Source organism: Phalangium opilio, unplaced genomic scaffold, assembly GCF_054372755.1.
Source record: "Phalangium opilio isolate 3A_F unplaced genomic scaffold, DU_Popi_V2 ptg000079l_1, whole genome shotgun sequence".
Classification (NCBI taxonomy): domain Eukaryota; kingdom Metazoa; phylum Arthropoda; class Arachnida; order Opiliones; family Phalangiidae; genus Phalangium; species Phalangium opilio.
The window spans coordinates 3,267,566-3,287,689 of NW_028324187.1; the positions used below are offsets into that span (position 1 = coordinate 3,267,566).

A 20,124-nucleotide genomic window follows, 5' to 3' on the forward strand; every position below is an offset into this window, starting at 1 on the left:
GTTTTTCCACTATAGGGAGCTAACAACTGGCTAGGGGGAAGAGATAGTCTGACGTCACGCAGCCCCTCTCTGGTTGGCATTTTTGCGCGTAGAATACTGTTTCCAACCGTTAGGGGGGATGAAACTCCAGTAAGAGATAGAAGGGTGTGACGTTTCAGGGTCAGAACTGTTAGCTCCCTATTAACAAGTTCATTCATAGAACAGTCCATTCGGAACTATGGCGACATCTAGTAGACGTAAATTTTAACAAATAAATAACGATAATTTGTTTTAATAATTGGTCTTTATTATATAATTGGAAGTATTTAAGATATTTGTACACCTTTACATCAGGTCTACTAAAAAAACTTCTACACCATTAACAAGTTAAAATTCTTTCCATATATGAATTAACAAACATATTAATGGGGTCTAATTTCTCCCGAATCTCACACCATTTATTCCATTGAGGGTAGAGTTTTTCAAAATCTCTTTTCCTTAGCTTATGCGCCTAAAATTAAAACCAAAAACAACCACTATAATTAAACTGGAACATAATTACATAATCAATACTAATTAAACACACTTTGGCCCAATGAGGTCTTCCACCTGCCTCCTTCATTATTGATTCAAAGGCTACCCAGTACTTTTCATATGGAACTGGTGCATTATATGGCCTTAAAAACATTATTCGATCAGTTTAGTTTAACGTGCTGAAGGGGTCAAAATTAAATATTAGTTTAAAGTAGCCCACCTATACATGACTATATTGATAAAACAAGTCTCTCTTCCGTAACAAGGACTAAGATAGATATCATCTGATTTAACAAAACGAACTTCAACAGCAATATGAGCGTAAACATCGGGATTAGCTTCGAGCCATTCTTTTAATGTCATTAAAGTTGAACCAGTTTTGGACCTAAAATTTAATTTAATCTTCATCATTTTATGATGAACACACGTGAACTTATTTTGAATTTAAATTTTGTAACCTGTCAATGGCCCATTCAGTCACGTATTGTTTGAACCTACACTCCATATTTAAAACTTTGAAGCTTTCTCCAACGTATTTCTTAGGTTTTGAGTAAAGTAAACGATAGATTGTTCTATTCACGATTGGTACCAATCCAGGTATCATTGTTCTGATATAAAACGTTAATGTTTTTATGAATTTTGTTTAACAAACTGTATAAAGTATGACTCAGGGTTCGTACGTACGAAATTTTTACATTGAAAATCCCTGAATTTTTCCAGGTTATCCCTGACCAAATTTTGCCTATATCCCTGACCTTTTAAAGGTGTTTACCAGAGCCCACTTCATAATTACACCTGGCTCATATTTAGCATTGCATGAAGAATGGTTCGATATGCCAAACAAAATCCCTGACATATCCCTGACTTTTTAGGAAAATGTTTTAAATCCCTGACTTATCCCTGACTTTTCCCCCTATTTTCCATATCCCTGACTTATCCCTGACTTTTTAGCCCATTTTCCATATCCCTGACTTATCCCTGACTTTTTCCCCTATTTTCCATGTCCCTGACTTATCCCTGACTTTTTCCCCTATTTTCCATATCCCTGACTTATCCCTGACTTTTTCCCCTATTTTCCATATCCCTGACTTATCCAGGATATCCAGGTTCCGTACGAACCCTGTTAATGTCCATCATGACTTAACATACCCCATCCAATACCCAAATTCAAGGGCATAATAACCCACAGCATAATTCCAAAACCAATTGGAACAACGTTGTAAGAAGGAATATTTTGTGATTGGCTAATTAAAATTTTGGGAATATATTAATTGTTTTTTTTTTAATATTTGACTTTAAAATTGATATTTGTCGGTGTGTTTATGCATGTTTACCAATGGAGTTTTATCAGCATGTATAATTACAACATTTTCAGTATGAGGATACCTATTACCAATTAATAATAGTTAATTAAATTTTCACTTAAATTAATAATAAGTACAACTATTTTAATAAAAAAAACATGCCAGTGAAAATGGAAGTATTCAGATGATTTGGAATGTACATCCAAATGTTCAATTACATCCTTAAGATTAGCAGGGTATTCGCTCTTTAAGAGATTAAATCTTGGTTCACACTGATAAGTAATGCTAATTATGATTCCAATGGCCCCTATCATACAACAATCTTATTAATCTACAATTTCATATTAATTCAAATTAATGACTCAATTAAATTTAATTACCCACCCAAACCAGAAATTGTTGCAAGATATAACTCTTCATTTTCAGTTCTAGAACATGTTTTTACCTCACCAGTAGAGGTCATAATTTGTAATTCTATGACCTACACATAGAAACTAAGACTTAGGAGGTGGATGCTGGTGAGGTCATAATTTGTAATTCTATGACCTACTTGTGGAAATTAAGACTTAGGACTAAAGGTGGAATTCATAAACGTCGGACGCAACGCAATTTATTACAGGCAAAGGCAGGGCGTCGTGCGCAAAAGGCGGAAGTTTGCGCACGACGCCCTGCCTTTGCCTGTACTAAATTGCGTTGCGTCCGACGTTTATGAATTCCACCTTAAATTAATCTTAGCAGAAAGTTAAGTAATTATCTTACAAATGTTCCCAAATGTCCCAAATTTGCACCTGAACCATGGGTTGCTGTTGATATCGCCCCCGCTAACGTAATCCCTGATACTGAACCTAAACTTTTAAATTATTAATAAAAATAAAAATAATGACAATTAATAAAGACTTATAATGATAAGTTATGAATAGATAAGTTAAAATTAATTATACACGCTTAGATTAAGATTATGTTCAGGTAACTTCTCATTTAAAGCACAAACTTGGACACCACCTCCAACTTTAACAGAGCAGTTCATTGAATCAACCTACAATTAATGGATTCATTTAATTGCCATCAATTTTCGGGGGTTGTAGGCCTGATTTCTTACATTTATTTCATTAAAATTCTGCAAACTAATTAGGTAGTCTTCGCAACACGCTAAATCTGAAGGGGAATGACCACAACCCACCACACGAACTTTTCTTCCATCACTTCTAGCAAAAGCTAGGATCTTAGTGTTTTATACATATAATAAGATTAGTATTTACGAACTTTTAAAATTGAGATTAATTAAAAACTGCTAATTATACCTGACGCAGTTCATTCAGTGTTTTAGGGGCAAAATATAGCTCTGGGGAACAAGTAAATGTTCTGGCCCAATTATGAAATACTACCCCAGGTATCCCAAGCCCCTATACAAACGTTAATTTTAATAATTTTAAAATATTAACGAATTATAAGAGTTAATTTAACTCACCAAAACGCTCATACTTGACCAAATTGATGTCTATTGCAGTTTATATATTTAACTAACCGCAAATATCTAAGCCTCAAAACTGTAATTTCATCTAATTACTTTAATCAGACATTTATCACCATATTAATGATAAATTTCTGCTTCAATTAGCAATATTTTTAGCGCTTTAGCTGATGAAACAGAATAGGAAACCATGTGCAAATAAAAACACGTTATATAAGATAGCAGACAGCTTTAGTCTATGGATTGAAGAGTAGTATGCTCTATCGTCTGCTATTAAGGTAGATGATGAAAATCGTGGAACCTACGGACCAGCCTAGGAAATAAGACAGGTTTACAGGTCAAAAACCAGTTTATTAATAGCTTGGACCACTTTTTTTATTCAAAGCGTGAAGGTCACTGGTCCCAATGACTAGTTTATTAATTCCTACTTTTATTAAAAATTGATATGGGGACCTCTTTAATTATTTTCATTTTAACATAAATTTCGACTCCAGGAGTCCAGTTGTGTATACAACCCTAAGCCGAGAGAGATTTTTTTTAGAAGAGAGAACGACCACAAGTCCTGGGACCAGTAGATAAATAAATAGGGGAAGGGTTACTGGTCCCGGGACCAGTTTCATATTTAAGACATCAGGGGTCACTGGTCCGGAGGACTAGTTCAGAAATAAACCTTATTTCCAAGCCTGCTACGGACTATCCATGTATTCAAAGACATTATTATCTTCAGCTGTTAATGAAACTCCAATATTAACAAAATAATAATAATAACTTCCAACTCATTTCTTGATCACTGTAAAATCTCATATTTTTAAAAAAGCAATGCATTGAGATTTTTAAGCTTTTCAATTTTGGAGTTGCTTATGTCCAGCCCATAGAGGGAGTTTTGAAAAGGGTTCCAATTCGGTAATGTTTAGAATCATTCCCAGAAGTTTGAACAGTTTTTTGAAATACTTGAAGATAATTTGGAAATTATTGGATGGTGTTTAGAAAAATCATGGATCAGGTAAACTGCATAGGCGACCATCATAGATGTAAATCTTAGAGTTTAACTATACCTCTTAGGCAATCATAACCGTAACTAACTTTAAAACATGAGTCTTTATCTTTACATCCTTAATCATAAGAGTAAGACAAACGTTTCTCGAAAGTAATTTATTTTTTCGTGGGTTTCCTGAAACTATATTGTAGGAGTCAGAGGTCCAAAGTATTTTGACCCTCTCAAACCATACCTGGGGGCATAACTGTTAATTTAAAGACCAATGGTATATTGGCGCTATTTCACATCTTTTACCTGACCTGACAGTATGCCAGGGTGCGCTGTTGAGCAGTGTAATGTATATGAGTAACGTTTCGGGGTATTGTTTAGCCCGAAGCCAAAAGGCGATCGAGCCATTGACCTCGTCTTCTCTCGCCTCTAAGCTAGAAAGGGAAATCATTGAAATCAACCGGTTCCTGCGCAATAAAACTACCAGACCTTAGTAGATTTCTGACTATGGATAGATATGAACACATAAATTGATAAACAAATTTAAATTTTTTCGGAGAAATTTATTTGAAAAACATTGTAAATCAAGAGGAACGAAACAAATGCGAACACATCCTCCGTTCTACCAGAACGCAGTATTTTAACTCCCATCACTGGGTTTTTGAGTTGCCGGTTTGCTTGAAGACGCTTCTTTCCGGTTTCGATATACATTTTTTATTTCTCCCTAACCGGTGATGTTGGTACGGGCACTACGGGGGCATTGAGGGGAGACAGTCTTTCAAGTTCAGGGTTAGGAAGCAAGTCGGAATTCCTTCGTTAGTTGTAGTCTGGAGTTAAAAGAGAGCGCACCTGTTCAAGTCCTCCCTGTAAAATTTATTTCCCTCGTGCAAAAGAAACGTTCTCTCCTTTAAAAGCAGGTGATTTTTAGCAACACGGTTTTCGCGGAATCCTGTAGGGAAATGGATCGATTTGTCGATAACCTCTTGTAACTTTAAGAATTTGTTAAGGCCATCAACGGTGTCGGATCCAAGCACGTGCTAAGTTGCTAGTTAACACATTTTATAAAAACTTATCCCAACACTGACCAATGTACCCAGAATATTGGATCCGATTTTTGCTCTTTGGATTAAGAAGTAGTTGATGCGGTTATCTAGATTTGATTTTGTCCATCTGTGGTCATGACGTCCAATTACTTGTGTTGGAAGGTCTTTAATTCCAAGACGCAAGTTATCATAAGGACTTTATTGCTACTCATTTTCATATGCCAAAATGTCAAGTCTGAAGGTAAATATTGTTGTTCATCTATTACATAAATGTTTTCGGTGGTGGCTTGAGTCGCTTGACCAGTAGTACTTGGTCTAAAATTGGAAGATGTATATGACAATATAAGTTTAAACAAACCATTCTAGGCGTTCAAACGCGATCGCCAGACTTGTAGAAATTTGACAGGTTTTTATCTCCCGACACAATAGATTACATGGGCCCCTCTAAAATAGTTACTAACTAAAAATCCATGTGTAGTCACCGTGGAGCAATTAAAGCTAGGCAGATGGTATAAAAGTCACGAATAACAATTAGGTTTTTCGAGAGAAATGATATATGGCTCTTATTTGGTACCCCACACGCGAAAATTTCGTTAGTAAAAGGATGCTACCACCATTTAGTTACGCCTCGAAGTGTGCCAAGTTGAAAGAAAGAAATCGTTGTTCAAAATAAGAGAGATAATTCAAAAGGACTTTCTCTTGAAAAAATTTCTAAATATGTGACTGGAATAGCAATAAAATTTTTGCTCGAGTCATTTGACACTGGTGACATTGAGTAATGTGAATATCAAAAACTTTAGTAATAATGTCAAGTGCGAATGAATACCTTCATTAGTCTGTATATCAACTTGATATCTTGTCTAACTATTTTGACTTAATTAAGGTAATTAGTATATATCAATACAACTTCCGTTTAAGAAATAATTTGCTAAAATCGTAACCCATGATTACGTGTACCTTGTTTGGAATTAAGCTTTATCATAAGAAATGTTTATTATAATTTATTTATCAGTAAATATCCCCGAGACTTAGAAGCTTTAGTTGTTATGTTTTTGTACAACCTCTTACTATCTTAGACAAACATACAAAATACAAAAATAAAAATAATAAATGCTCAATTTTTATAATTGGAAAATAATTTCCATATTTATCTACAAATATAACTTTTGACCCATTACGAAATTTATCGCTTTAACCATCAAATTCATGGTTGTACAATTATACAATGTACTCGAGGTCAGTTTGTAGCCATATCGTTTACGTGCGATGGTCTATTAGTTTCTCCATTTAGAAACGAGGAAAAGACCCAAGATACTCCTTTAAATTCCTAGCCACAGCTAACACGCATAAGGAAATAATTGACATTCAAAAATATGAAGAAAAAAAAACCGGAAGAATTATCGCATAATCGATACCAATATCATTTGATATCGAATGAAATGTTCTTTTATTCATTCAATCGTGCGCACGTGGTAATTTTCCTAAACCGTATACACTGGCCATGACATCAAAGACACAGTAACCATGACCCAAGTTCATCGATACCAATATCATTCGATATCAAATGAACTGTTCTTTTATTCATTCAATCGTGCGCACGTGGTAATTTTCCTAAACAGTATACACTGGCCATGACATCAAAGACACAGTAACCATGACCCAAGTTCAGACAAGATGACGAAGTTAAATTTTTATAAAACGAGAAAAAACAGAAACAGAGCTGAACCTTTTTACCTTTAGGTGGGCGTCTTAATCTTAATAGTGTATCCAACCGATGAACTCGAGATGAACCGTGAAACCGGGTGAAACTAGTGACCTTATACATTAGCATTCTACAAAATGAGAAGCGGCCCAAGTTTCCTTAGCATATAAACCCGGTTTCCTACGGTATATTTGACTCATTTTAAGAGTGTAAGATTGAAACTTCCCGCCGGCCATATTCCTGACGTTTTGAGAGAGTAGAAATGTACGAAACACTACAGCCCGTAATTTTAAATCGGAATTCCTGTAAAAGAAATAGTGCCTCGCCCATTTTCCCCCCTATATATAAATTTGAACCTTGTCAAAAATAGACCAACCATTTTTATGGAAGCTGGGAGATACTCGAGATTAAGTTCTTCCTGAATTAGTATGTTGAAGTATGTTTAAAGCTAGGAAAGTGCTTGACGTTGATTTAAAACAATATAGTCTATATGAAACCCCTTTCTTAGATTTAAACAAAATCCAAGATGAAATTGTAATTGAGTACAAGGCAGGATCTATGGGTTTGAAAGCTTATATTTCCCGCATCAAACCTTAGTACATTTTCCAGGTTAAAATTTTAAAATTGAAGAAGCCCGAAGGCTTTAATTTGTTGAGCATTAAGCATTTAAATAAATGGAGTATAAGAAAAACCCAGCAAGGAACACAACAACGAAGTATCAACAGATAGGGGTCTTGATAATTTATTGCCTGTACAATTTTATTTTAGACTTAATACACGAGATAGTCTTTCTCTATATTTACAAATTTATAATTTAGATTATTCCAAAATTCAAGGAACCAACTATACCCTATAGCCTTAATGGTTCTTTGAAATGTTTTGAGTATGGAGAGAACGTGATGTGAGGTGTAATTAATGTTTGTTTAATGAGTCTATATCACGTCACGAATTCTATTTATAACCGCCATATCCCTGGAACAATCCAATTATAACAAAACATTGTATATAAGAGCATGCAGGGAAAACTGTTTCGAGCTGCTTTTTAAATCTACAGTTTTATCATAGGCTATTTTCTATTGTAATTGTAATTGAATCGGATGTTTAGATTAGCTTTTCACGACTGTCTAGTTTCAAAAATTGATTTCCTGTACTGATTAATGAAAGAATGGTTTGCTATATAGCTTCCGATTTGTTTAGTATGGGATTCGAACCACCAAACTAATTTTTAGCTGAGTCTGTATGTTTTATTCTAAATTACATAAAATTGTTTACCAACATTATTATTGAAAATACGAGTAATTAAGTTAACTTACATTAGGTTTATCTGTAATGCAGAGTGGATAATTTGTCAGGTGGTACTAGCCTTCCAATAGAATTTTATAGCCCTGCGTCATCTGCTTTACAAATAGTTAACTTTGTAATATAGTCCCTTAGTTTACCTACATTATTAATGAAGATACGAGTAATTAATTTAACTAACATTAGCCTACACGTTAGGTCTATCTACAATGCAGAGAATGGATAATTCGTCAGGTGGTACCAACCTTTCAATCGAATTTTATACCCCTACGTCATATGCTTGACAAATATTTATCTTGTGATATAGACACTTAGTTAAAGTTTAAAAATAAAGAATATTTTAATTTAAAATATTCTTTAATTTATTTTCTCTTATATAAAAAATACAAATGCTGTAAGTCGTTTCCTCTAATATCAAAATATTAAAAATTTTGCAAGCATTTTCGCTCGTGCTCGACAAACTTCACGCGTTTTGCGCGAGTAACTGAACCGTGAAAATGCCTCTTTTTTTCTATAAGGGGTCAATGGGTGGATAAATTTTCAAAACCCCATCAAAGTCTAGCTACCAAATATTCGATTCCCAAATTCTCATGCCTAACAATTTTTTTTTAAAACCGAAAATCCTGGATAGGGGATGTTTAAATCATTCTAAATCACTATGGTTTTGCCGTTTCCTATGTACATAAATATCCAAGGAGGATGTTCCGATATAGCCGTAGCTAACAAGGTGGAAAATAAGCTCTTTGCCAGCGTTTTTTTATTTTATCAACCAAACCCTCCTCGTTAAGAGTCCGCGCATGCGTACGTTGCATTTTACCCTTTAATTACCGTGATTATTGTTCATATTTTTATATATATAAAATTTTTTTGGAGAGTTTAGGACCCTTATTTCGTGGCATCATTTGCGTTACTAATTTGAGAACTGCAGTGAATAACGAAAAACTTTTCCAATTAGGCTTAACAAGTTACCGACTTAATGTTTTACAACAAAACCTTCAACAAGTAATCACGTAAACCCTGTAAGGTTCGGGGTTCGAAGGTTCTCCCTCAAAACCCTCGAATCTTTACGAGGGGTCAACCACTGAGAATATTAAAAAACTCTTATGCTTGATAGTGCTAAAATTATTATACTTTAACCGTAATTGCACATGGAATCTGAGAGTTATTAGCCCCTCGGTTAGGTATCTTAATGATGTCCCAGGTAACCGTAGATTTTTTCGGAATATTCTTTTGAAGTACTTAAACAATTATCATTTTAATTGAATGCTAACTATCAGTTATGTAGCGGGTTTAACCCATGCGTATTTTTTAGTATTAATGAAATTCAAATTTTTCAAGTAACCAATTACAATATTTTTCGTAAGATTGTTGTATACATAATAAGCTGTTATTAATTATTTTTAATATTTTGAATATGCAACTCTATACTCTGTCGAAATGCGGTTTTTGACTTATGGAGACTGGTTTTTAATTGCTATCCGCATAATATTTCACCGTAAGATATTTAGAAAAATCTAACTTTAACATTTATTTTATTATGAGTCAACTTGTCAAGATGATACTAGAAAAATGTTAATTGCAATTAACTTAGAGATGGTTTCATCGAGAACAATTTTACTTATATTTTTTTTTTTCAAGGTTGATGATGAGGCATTTTGAAACTTTTTCTGTAGAAACTGAAGGTAGTATATATTAAAAAAGTTTGAAGAATGTCACCCACAACGTTGAAGTGGGTGTCAATGTATGGGTATTTTTTTTTTGGTACCTTGAATAATTTGGGCGTACGAGTTCAAACTTGAAATTTATTAAAATAAAAATAACCCTCGAGATTGAGGTATAATCCAGAGTTTCAGAGAGGTGAAACTGCATCTTCTAATTCGACAAAAATTTTATTTTAACACCTACTTAACAGTTCTTTCTGAGATTACTAGCTTCGTGCATATTTTGTCTATGTTTAACTCAAAATGTCAAGACTTCAAAATTTTTTTTACTTATGTTTAAACACCAATTTCCCTCTTAGGAGCCCATACCGGTTTATGAATCTCATAAGTGGTGTATGACTGAAATTACGTTCAGTTTTTTCCTTGTGTTTCCAAAAACACCTTCCATTTCTTAAAGGGAGTATAGCCTTTTCAAAAATGATAAGTGGTGGATCACCCATGATGCCAAAAACTGATATTAGCTCGAGTCTCTACTGAAAATCGTGTAGAGAACTCCATTTCACTGTGATTTAATTAAGAATTAAGATGGTTCTCAATACACATTTCGTGAGATTGAAATATATCGCGTGAAATTCCTTTAGATTTCACGTGTATTCCTATCATGTTTCTCGAGATTAAAACATATCACGTGAAATCTCTCACATTCCACTTAACTCCCTTGAATATTTCATGGAATTCAAGCATATCAAGTGAAATTCTTTCACATTTCGTTTGATTGAAACGTATCACGTGAAATTTTCTAAGATTTCACGTATTTCGCCACCTTTCCACTGATATCATTAGATACATTCTAAAACCTGATGATCGAGATTTCATGGTTATTTGGACGAAAAATTTATAATCTTCGTGAGACAGTTAATCAGTTAATCTTATTATTTTTATAGACTGAATTTAATTAGTGCTTACCCCTCGTGTTTGCTATACCTACAGAAAGCTTTGAATACCATATTTTTTTTCTACAAAAGGCTTGTACTCCCTTTAAGGAATCAACAAAGATCTAGGAGGTCTAGCTCTTAATGATTCTAATAAACTCGTTAATACTCAGTGAAGCAAACATACCTCATAGAAAAGTAAAATCTGTACGGTTTTTTTCGAAATTCATTTTGCTAAAAGCGTCTGAGATGTTTTTTTTCTTCATCTTAGAAATGGCATGCATGCAGTTAGTTGCTTTTGAATGTTTTTAAGTACTTTTACTTTCGGGCGAATAACGGAGAGCCCCCAAGGCCGGCATCTTTCTCATTAATATAAAATACATATTTCGTCATATTAAGCCTGGAGAATTCTTAGCTTGGTTACTTCGTTCGATGCAGCTAGGCCTGGGTTGTGGTGGTCGTCGCCCTTTTGTCCTTCAAAAATGATATTGACTGTGAGATTTCGCTTTCTTGGCATTACGCCCGATGTACAAAATAGAAAATTCCCTTATTTGCGTGGGCGCGGTTTCGATTATAATCTAGTGATGATAATAATAATACCAGTTGAACTTGGGAGAGGTTGCTTTTAACACGCGGCGGACAATCACATAAAGTTCAAAATTTTCTCACGGTGATTTCTGCAATATTGAACACGATTATATGAAAACAGGGATAGATTTAATTTTAGAAGTAGGAGGAGAACGGTTAGTATTTACTTCAGTCCGACTCATAGCCCAGTATAGAGCCCCTCCCTCCAACACGTAACAAAAAGTTTAAATTGTCTTATTGGCTCACTTAAACTACGTTTTGATGACGTTGCTGACGGGGACGGCAAAAAATATGTAATTCCTTTTTACCTCTGTCGCTATGGTCCGCCTCTTCTTTCATAGTGGAAGGGGGTCCGGGACTTTGACGCGCTCCCATATTGCTCCGTTCTCCATTCCTACTTCTAAAATTAAATCTATCCCTGATGTTAATAAAACGTTGCGCACTGACTGGTGTTCAATGTGAAATCTTAACAAAAATAACCCCTTTATTACGTAATTAATGTCAAAACCACGAAATTATCTCTCCATGTGTTCAAGTATCACTCCATAAATGCTGATATTTCGTGAAACCTTCCTTACAATTGATTAAACTATATTTTCAAACTATAGATCCTAACGTTAAGTACGTATTAATCACTTTGCTCAACAAATACATGGTTTGAAATTCAGACTAAAAGGATTGATACCATTTACACCAGGTGGACAGAGTGCAGTACCAAGTAGACTTCCCTCCTGTTGTAAATGGTATAAATTCTCCTAGTCTGAATTGAAACTTGGTATAATTGAAACAAAAATGGCATTTTTTATGCTTTTTTGTTAAAATGAATAAAAACCAAAAGTGATAAAAATAACCTCCTCTTTTTCACTTTCCCGCGATAACATATAGTGAGAATTGAAAAAATTCACCGGAATATTTGATATTCCATTCATTTAAACAAAACTCATTGTTATTTTTATTTGTTATTCGATTCAGGTTGTGCCGGTGGTTATATCACGTTCGAATTGGTCACCGGTTTCGTATACACTGCTCCATCGGACACGATGAAGCTTCTTCCGGGAACTCTGCAATTGACCGAGTGTTTGTCGAGCTGTAGGAAGAACAGTTCCTGCCAATCGGTCAACTTTGAAACCGGCCTGTGCGTCCTGTTCAGTTCCAGCGCTACCGAGAGGCCCGGAGCGCTGACTTCGTCTCAGTTTCCGGTCTTTACCATCTACGCTCAGAAGCTATGTCTTCTAGGTATAACAATTATAACTTATGTACAGTACATCCTTTTTTTCTATACACTTTAATGACGGGGCGTGGCCTAAGCTCCCAGCATCCAGTTAATTAATTATTCCGGGTTAATTAAGATCCACATCCACCGGTGTTTTAATTGTCCGCTATCATAGAATGTTTATATTGGTATTCTATTGGTGTAAAGTGTATGCATAATTTATAGTATATCAAATGATAGTAAGTCATAGTAAAGCGTCGTGATTGGTTCATCTTTGTAAAGGTAAACCAATCCGAGAAGGTGATCCCTGTAATAAGACCCAAAATAATTTGGAAAAAAGCGTAGTTGTCAGACGTAACTTGAGAATTGTTTACTTCGTAACTATTTACTTCTATTAATGGTAGGACTTTGACCAAGAAATTCCATCCCTCTAAACATCCCCTTGGCTCATATTTCGTTTTTCTCAAACACCAAATAGACCTCGGTAATTTTAAAAATAAACCAAAACAATTCAAAACGTAGAGAGCTTTCTCCGCGTGGTAACCTGCAATTTTCAATCTTAGAAACTCAAACAAAACCTTTTTCTTTCGCTTTCTACAACTCCTTACTCCACGATTTCTCGCATTAAAACGTCTAAAATGGGTTTAGCCTAAAGAGAAAAAACTAAAATGGATATATGAAAGTCATACTTTTCTATAGTTTAACTCGCTTATTAGGCAAAAAATCGTGCAATAGAGATGAAAATTGTTATCTAAGCTAGTGAGTAGTATTGTTCCCTGTACAAAAATGTATACCAACGAAGATATCGCAGACGTAGCTACAGAAGCGAGTCAGCGCCACGCGTGTCACGAGTTGAAGAAACCCAAGAAATCGTACTCGCCTTCCATTGTGCTAATTACGGTTCAATGGATCAGCTACGAGTTGGCCTTCTCCACCCTTTTTGCCAAGGCTTTTAGGCCTACTACTGTTTTAAAAGTCTAGAAAACGTTTTTCGTGTCACTGACCACGGTGCCGCGGCTCAAACGTATTCAATGTGGTATAGTGTTGTAGATGTGATTCAACCTCTATTATTTTGGAGTCTTTCTTTAGGGAGAAAAAGAAAACTGATACGAGAATCGTGATAGAACCGCCCGTTACCAAACCCTAATATAGATTTTGAGAAAGTGTCAGTTTTAATATTTACTTTTGAAATGGCGCCTGAAATATTTATCGCATTGTGTATCTCGGTTTTCATAATTTTTCCTTTAAAATATTTATAATTTAATTTTAATTTAATTAAAGTTAATTGATTACGAGTACAGCTCCTTCGTAATTAACGCATCAGATATAAATTACTTGGAAATACAAAGGTTTGGTGAATTAGTGAAAACATAAGAAACAATTTTCATAAACAAAGGTGGATGGGTGGCTCTAGATAATTTAATTTGGTTTTTAGCTTTTTCATTATTTACGATTTACTTTTTAAGGGCGTGTGTTTCACGAAATACTTTCCCTTTTTCTGTACAATGTCTTTCGAAATAAAGCTACTACAGAGGAAGGCTTATTTACCCTTTAACCTTTTACGTGGTTACGCCCATTTCCCTCTTTCTTGGTTACATTAGCTCAAACTCTCTAAACCAGACAAAAGGTTATAATGTCCTGAAGCAAAGAGTAAACATGTCTGGCACGATTAAACCATTTGAAATTCTTTCCGAGTACTTGTAACAAGAAAGAAAATTTTTAAACTCGCAAAGTATGGGTCATGAAACGCTACGCTACTCTCAAAACACACATACCCTACATTAAAAACGTATTTACTGACCAAAAATGACAGTGACCCTTTTGGGGTACCTCCTTGTAAAAAAAGCGTGTTTTGGTTGTTATAACCCACTTCTCTATTTTACAGTTGACCCTGATTAAATTCATTTTTAATTTTGGATTATAGGTTCCCAAAGATGCGATCGAGAATGGTTGTTCGAAAGAGTATCTGGTTACGAATTGCGGGAATTGTCCAGGAAACGATACGACCAAGTTCCATCGAAGGAATCTTGCATGGAGATATGTTTATCCGAAAGAGAGTTCTTGTGTAGATCGGCAAAGTACGATCCTGTCACTAGTCAATGTGCCCTCAGCGACAGGGACCGGTATACGGCTGCCGGAAGCAGACATTTCGGCCCCGCTGACTCGCCCTCAGCCCAATACCTCGAGAGCAATTGCGTCGATGGTGAGTAACAAATAAAACTATCTATTCTTTACGAAATATTACTTAAGTTAAAATGATCGAAGTTGGCTTTTACTTCAATGTCAAGTGAAGTATAGGCGCGTTTGGTCTTTGTTGAACGCCAACGTGCCTTTCAAGTTTTCAAGGAAAAAAAAACTATGGCATTATGTAACTTCAGGCATAGTTTTCATTCTTCCAATTAGGCTTAGCTCTTATTCTTATACATAGTTTTTAGACTAGGAGGATTGATACCATTTACACCAGAAGGTCAGGCTACTTGGCGGACAAAGTGCCTTTCCAATTAGCCTCGCCTTCTGTTGCAAATGGTATCAACTCTTCTAGTCTGAAAACTATGTATATAAATAGATTTGAATATAACTATAGAATTACAAGTAAATCAGCTTAATTATTTCATTAAATTTCCTTGAAAAATATCAATTACTTGTCAAACAAAAGAGTGAACTACTTGTTAATTTTATAATCACCACATGTACAGGAACTTAGTTTTCGATCCTAAGGACTTTTGCAAAAGTGTTTCACTGCACAATAAACACCATGCACTTCACTTTAGAGGAAAAATATTTCTAAATCATGCTTTAAATCACGTTAACTGCGCGGGAATCTAAGGTTTAAGCAGTAAATCTTTGAGATCTAAAATATATTTAATATCTGAATAGTGAATAGAATTTTTAAAAGTAATTGAGCGTGCTTTGACTTTGGCACGGAAGAGCCTAGACCTTTTTTCCCCCCTTCCCATACAAAAGGGAATATTACTCAAATTCTCAACGGCACCCGCAGCTAAACATTACTTTCCAACACAACTTTCCATTTTTCATTATCACATAAATTAACTTTATCTTTTTTTTTTCTTCTCCTTATTTTCTTTATTCTTGTATAAGAAGAAGCCGCGAGCTACGAAAACTTTTAAGCAGAAAGGCTTTCTTTAATTCGTTTCTAAAGAAATAAATCGCGTGATGTTTGAGTTAATGTCTTAAATACCGTTTTCTGGAAATTATCTTCCCACTGGAATGACTAGTTTTCTTTTATTATTCAGTGTTTTTAAGTTTTTACAAACAAAGGCTTAGGATTAATGAACCCGTGAAAATGATATTTATATATTGCCAAAAACGGCTTGTAACTAATTACATCTGTTTTAATTGGGACTGAGACGATAGGGTCAGGTTTTAGAAGAAAAAAAAACTAAGAGAAAACATTGTTGAGGCGATATTTTATAGATTTTTATAATATTATTTTTAATATTAATTAACAGGTAGGGTTTTCTCGAGGGGTATTTGAGACTTTCACTGATATTACTGCGTATTTTAATGATGTTTAAGATCCCGGAAGAAAATGTTTATGCGTAGGTACCATGAAATTGAAAGTTATCAACAACTGGATTTAACTTTAAAAAAATAAAAAACAAATATTAATTTTTCTTGAAATTTCAATCAGGATGAAAAGTATAGTCAGGAACTCTCCTTTATTGACGTAACTTTGACGTACTAAAGTACCAAGTCCTTACAAAGTGGAGACGGGAAGAGAAATATTTCTAGATCTATTTTTCTTGGTGCAATCCAAATAACAACCACGATTTGAATTAGTTTAATCTCCATGATTCTTCCAAATAATCATATTTGAATGAAGTATTCTGCATCTGCAGTAGATTCAAATCTTGTTGTTGTGGCTGTTGCACATTAGTAAATGTTCGTTTTTCAAAATACTGCAGATGGGCAATCGAGATTAATATAAAGTTAGGCATAGTACTTAGGAATTTAAACGAAGCCCTTTTTAATAGAGCTTACATTAAATAATCCAACCTCCCTCGACAGGGGGAAATCTTTATATTCCATACATACTTTCTTTCATCTTACAATATTATTAATCGCTAGAGACGGGTATTTCGATGTAAACTTAACATCTTATCCTCTTAGGGCCATCAAAAAATGAAAGAATCTCCCTCATCTGCTCCCAAACCCTGACTCCCTCCCCAAGCCACCTATGGGATTTTGTTGAGGTTTGTTGGCAATGCTTCTTCGACCATAATTCCATTCTTTAGAATTTAAGGCACGAATATTTCTCAATGTATTAGTATTAACAAGTGAGGAGGCCTATATCCTTCTCTTTTATAAATATACTGTTATCTCTTCTTTTAATTATTTAAGTCTTTATGAAGACAATTAATTTACGCTATTCTTCTTTGAACGCAAGGGTAATTAATATAAATATGATTATTAGGTTAATTTTTTGCCAATGATAAATAACTTGTATTATTTAAAACGTTATTACGTTAGCCTTTATTTGAAGAAATCTAAATCATAAATAATAATTAATAATTAAACTCGATATACAAAAGAAATGTAGGTGAAAAATTGCAAATAATTATAAACGGAATTTTTGCAAGGTTGCTAGACTATTTATGATCCAAGAGACTGACTGACTGATTGCAAGGGATTGGCTAGCAGTTCAGTTTGATTCAGTACTTTTGATTATCTTGGCTCACAGTGGTACCATGCAATTTAAGTCGATAAAACTATACTTTGATTTGTAAAAAGGTTTGTTTGGATCCTTGACATTTTGGATTAAGTTATTTTCGTAGATCAATGCAACAACCCCTTTAGAAAATTTAAAAACAAAACAATGTCTTCATCATTCTTTCTTTATTTCTTTGCAACAATAGCAATGACATTCCTTTGAAGTCCCTTAACACGTCTGTGTATATAGTAAATATACACGTATGTCAGTCTAGAATAATATAGAAACATCCTGAATTTTGACATTGACTTAAATCTAAAGGGAATCATTGCGGGTTGTTATACGTTTCTTGTTAGTGTCTTCCGTGAATCGGAAAATGAAAATTCTTCTTGTCTACAAAGTCGTGGTGGTGGTGGTGGTGGCGTCACTGTATCTCGTATCACGCTTCGTTAGGTTTAGACTCCTTAGTTATTATTTTGTTTCAATCCCATCCGCGGGCATTTTGTGAAAAGGACGTTTTGTATTAAACCTTTCTTTTTCATTGTCTTTATTCTAAAACTCTGTCTAGCAGAACTGATCATTTCGTTCAATTTCTCTTAATTATGTCCAGCTGGAGATTTTGAAGATCGTCTGTTAACACGCCACTACACCATAAGTTGGTTCTCGCAATAACCTTTCTTGCATCATCTCACTTTGATCTTTAAATTGAAAATGAAATGTTTCTAACTTTGTACTGCATGGGTTTTCACGTCACATTTAACACTGTTCCGTTTTAAACCATCTACATTAAACAACCAGTCATGATCTAATTTTGCATGATGCAAAAGTAACATGTTTAGTCAATCGATCATTGTTAGGCGAAAAGTTCGTGATTTTACAAAGCAAATTTTGTAGAGTAGACGAGAGGAAAACGTCATCGAAAAATAAACCCAAGTCGAGAGAAAAAAAAATGTTAAAATTACATAAGCATAAACACATGATAATAGCTTCCATAGACGAATACATTGAATACTTAACTTCATACATCAATGTCACTTTTTTAAACTTTTTCTTTGCCACCAAACGAATTTTCAAAGCGCCCTTTTGGAATCTTCTTTATTTCTACAAAGTTGAGGGTCAGACACGCGGTGCTTCAACCTCTACAACGCTGCACAGTTTAATTGGCTTAGCTTATTATTTTAAATACTTCTTATCAAATTAACTGTGTACGTTGCTTCTTGGTATTTGTGGCACTGAAATTAGGTTAAGGAATAGAAACTAGTGCTTAGAAAATTCCATTAGAAACATTTCTAAGGACATGCATTTTTCTATTCCTACTGTTAATTTTCTATCAAAATAATACTATAAAAGGCTAACAACCTTAAACCTCTGGGGTTCCCACATCCAAAAGTAAAATTAAAAAAAAAAAATTAAGCCGAATTCCAAATTGGTCCAGCATTCAAATTTTAATAGAAAAATACTTCTTTTTTCGGTACAATTGGGTAAAATGTATTATATGAAACGAATTTATCACAATTTTGTTATTTTCTTTGCAAATGTAGAAGACCTAAAGCCCTAGTAGCCACCTTTTCAATATAGAGTAATTTTTCTTCGAGTATTTTCTATTGTTGTATCAAGTCTACGGTGTTATTTTTTTTATTTTTTTTTTTATTCTTCCTATTTCATCTTCTCACTTCTCACCATCACGATCGTTTTGAATAATAAATAAATTATTTGACATCCGGTGAAACCTTGAAGCTTCAGTTTTCTTTACTATTGTTGTATGGGTGCAAAAACCTTTGGATTTGAATGACTCGATAAATAATCTCAAACAAAAATCAAAAGACAGTTAAATTCAACTCTATATGGACGGGAGTTTATCGTATTATCTTAATTTGCAACAATTAGTTAACCCTTTTCCGTTTTATTAATTTCCCACAGAACCCGTTCGTTTATGCGAATTCAAGAAGGTCAGTGGAAAGATCTTGAAGACAGTGGACGCCGTATTTCAAGACGTGACGACCTTAGAGGAATGTCGTCGAAAATGCTTAACGGTCAAGTACCGATGTCACTCGTTTGACTTCAGTGACCCGGCCAATAGCGTTTGCCGGTTAAGTCACCACGCCTCGGCTTCCTTGACGCATATCCAAGATCCGTATCTTGACATTCCAGGCGCAACCACCTACGAATTGGCCTCTTGTTATAATGGTAAGTTGGAAAAATTAACTAGAAAAGTTATAGCATAAAAGAACCGATACGCTTTCCCGGCTTCGTTGGAGAAATTCTTAACAACATAGCTTTCGTTCTGTGATTGTTTAAATTGTTGTATGCAGGGGTTGCCCCTATTCAATCTTTAAACCGTTCAAGAAAGCGTGGATAATCACCTACTGTGTGTATACGAGTTGAGAGACTGATGTTTTTGGCACGCCGTTTCCGCGTTGTTAAGAGCTCTCTCAGGTCGTACTCGGGGTCAAGCTCAAGTAGTTATTGTCTAATGACTTCGTAATGCATGCAAATGAAGTGACATTAATCAAGGGTCATCTGTCAGATTTCACCTGAGTTGGTTTCCTAGAAGAAAATTGTCCATTCTATGGGAAAGGCCTTTTCACTCTCAGATTATCTGTAAAACGTTTGTATGGGTTATGTGAAATGATTTTAGCAATGTCAAGGCTAGCAATTTTAAAGATAATACCTTTAGTACCGCAAGTCTGCAGAGCGAATAGTCTGCCACTACGAACTTTCTCGTGACGTCACACCCTCCT

The 20,124-nt window shown here is 34.6% G+C and overlaps 2 protein-coding genes across 2 annotated transcripts in view; one reads left to right on the forward strand and one right to left on the reverse strand.

Moving 5' to 3' along the window:
- Nucleotides 1–264: 264 nt before the first annotated feature.
- LOC149654228 (L-gulonolactone oxidase-like) lies at nt 265–3,573 on the reverse strand. The gene is made up of 13 exons (XM_089845678.1): nt 3,286–3,573; nt 3,119–3,220; nt 2,917–3,039; nt 2,759–2,853; nt 2,577–2,667; nt 2,202–2,298; nt 1,980–2,124; nt 1,848–1,899; nt 1,663–1,757; nt 972–1,121; nt 734–898; nt 566–656; nt 265–490 (listed from the first exon to the last, which is right to left on the reverse strand). Exons 1-13 carry the CDS (start codon nt 3,295–3,297, stop codon nt 359–361), a joined length of 1,350 nt encoding a protein of 449 aa, XP_089701804.1. The 5' UTR covers nt 3,298–3,573; the 3' UTR covers nt 265–358.
- Nucleotides 3,574–4,976: 1,403 nt separating this feature from the next.
- The window catches only part of LOC149654229 (uncharacterized), a 29,796-nt gene continuing 14,648 nt past the window's right edge, over nt 4,977–20,124 (forward strand). The window contains exons 1-4 of the mRNA XM_089845677.1: nt 4,977–5,557; nt 12,471–12,734; nt 14,636–14,914; nt 19,304–19,570. Of these exons, the coding sequence (XP_089701803.1) occupies nt 5,452–5,557; nt 12,471–12,734; nt 14,636–14,914; nt 19,304–19,570 (916 nt within the window). The 5' untranslated portion in view covers nt 4,977–5,451. The remainder of the gene's footprint in view (nt 5,558–12,470; nt 12,735–14,635; nt 14,915–19,303; nt 19,571–20,124) is intronic.

Coding starts and splice junctions, on each gene's coding strand:
- LOC149654228 (XM_089845678.1), bottom strand. Junction 3,040..3,118: donor CACTGAATGAACTGCGTCAG/GTATAATTAGCA, acceptor TAAAACACTAAG/ATCCTAGCTTTTGCTAGAAG. Junction 899..971: donor ACTGAATGGGCCATTGACAG/GTTACAAAATTT, acceptor ATTAAATTTTAG/GTCCAAAACTGGTTCAACTT.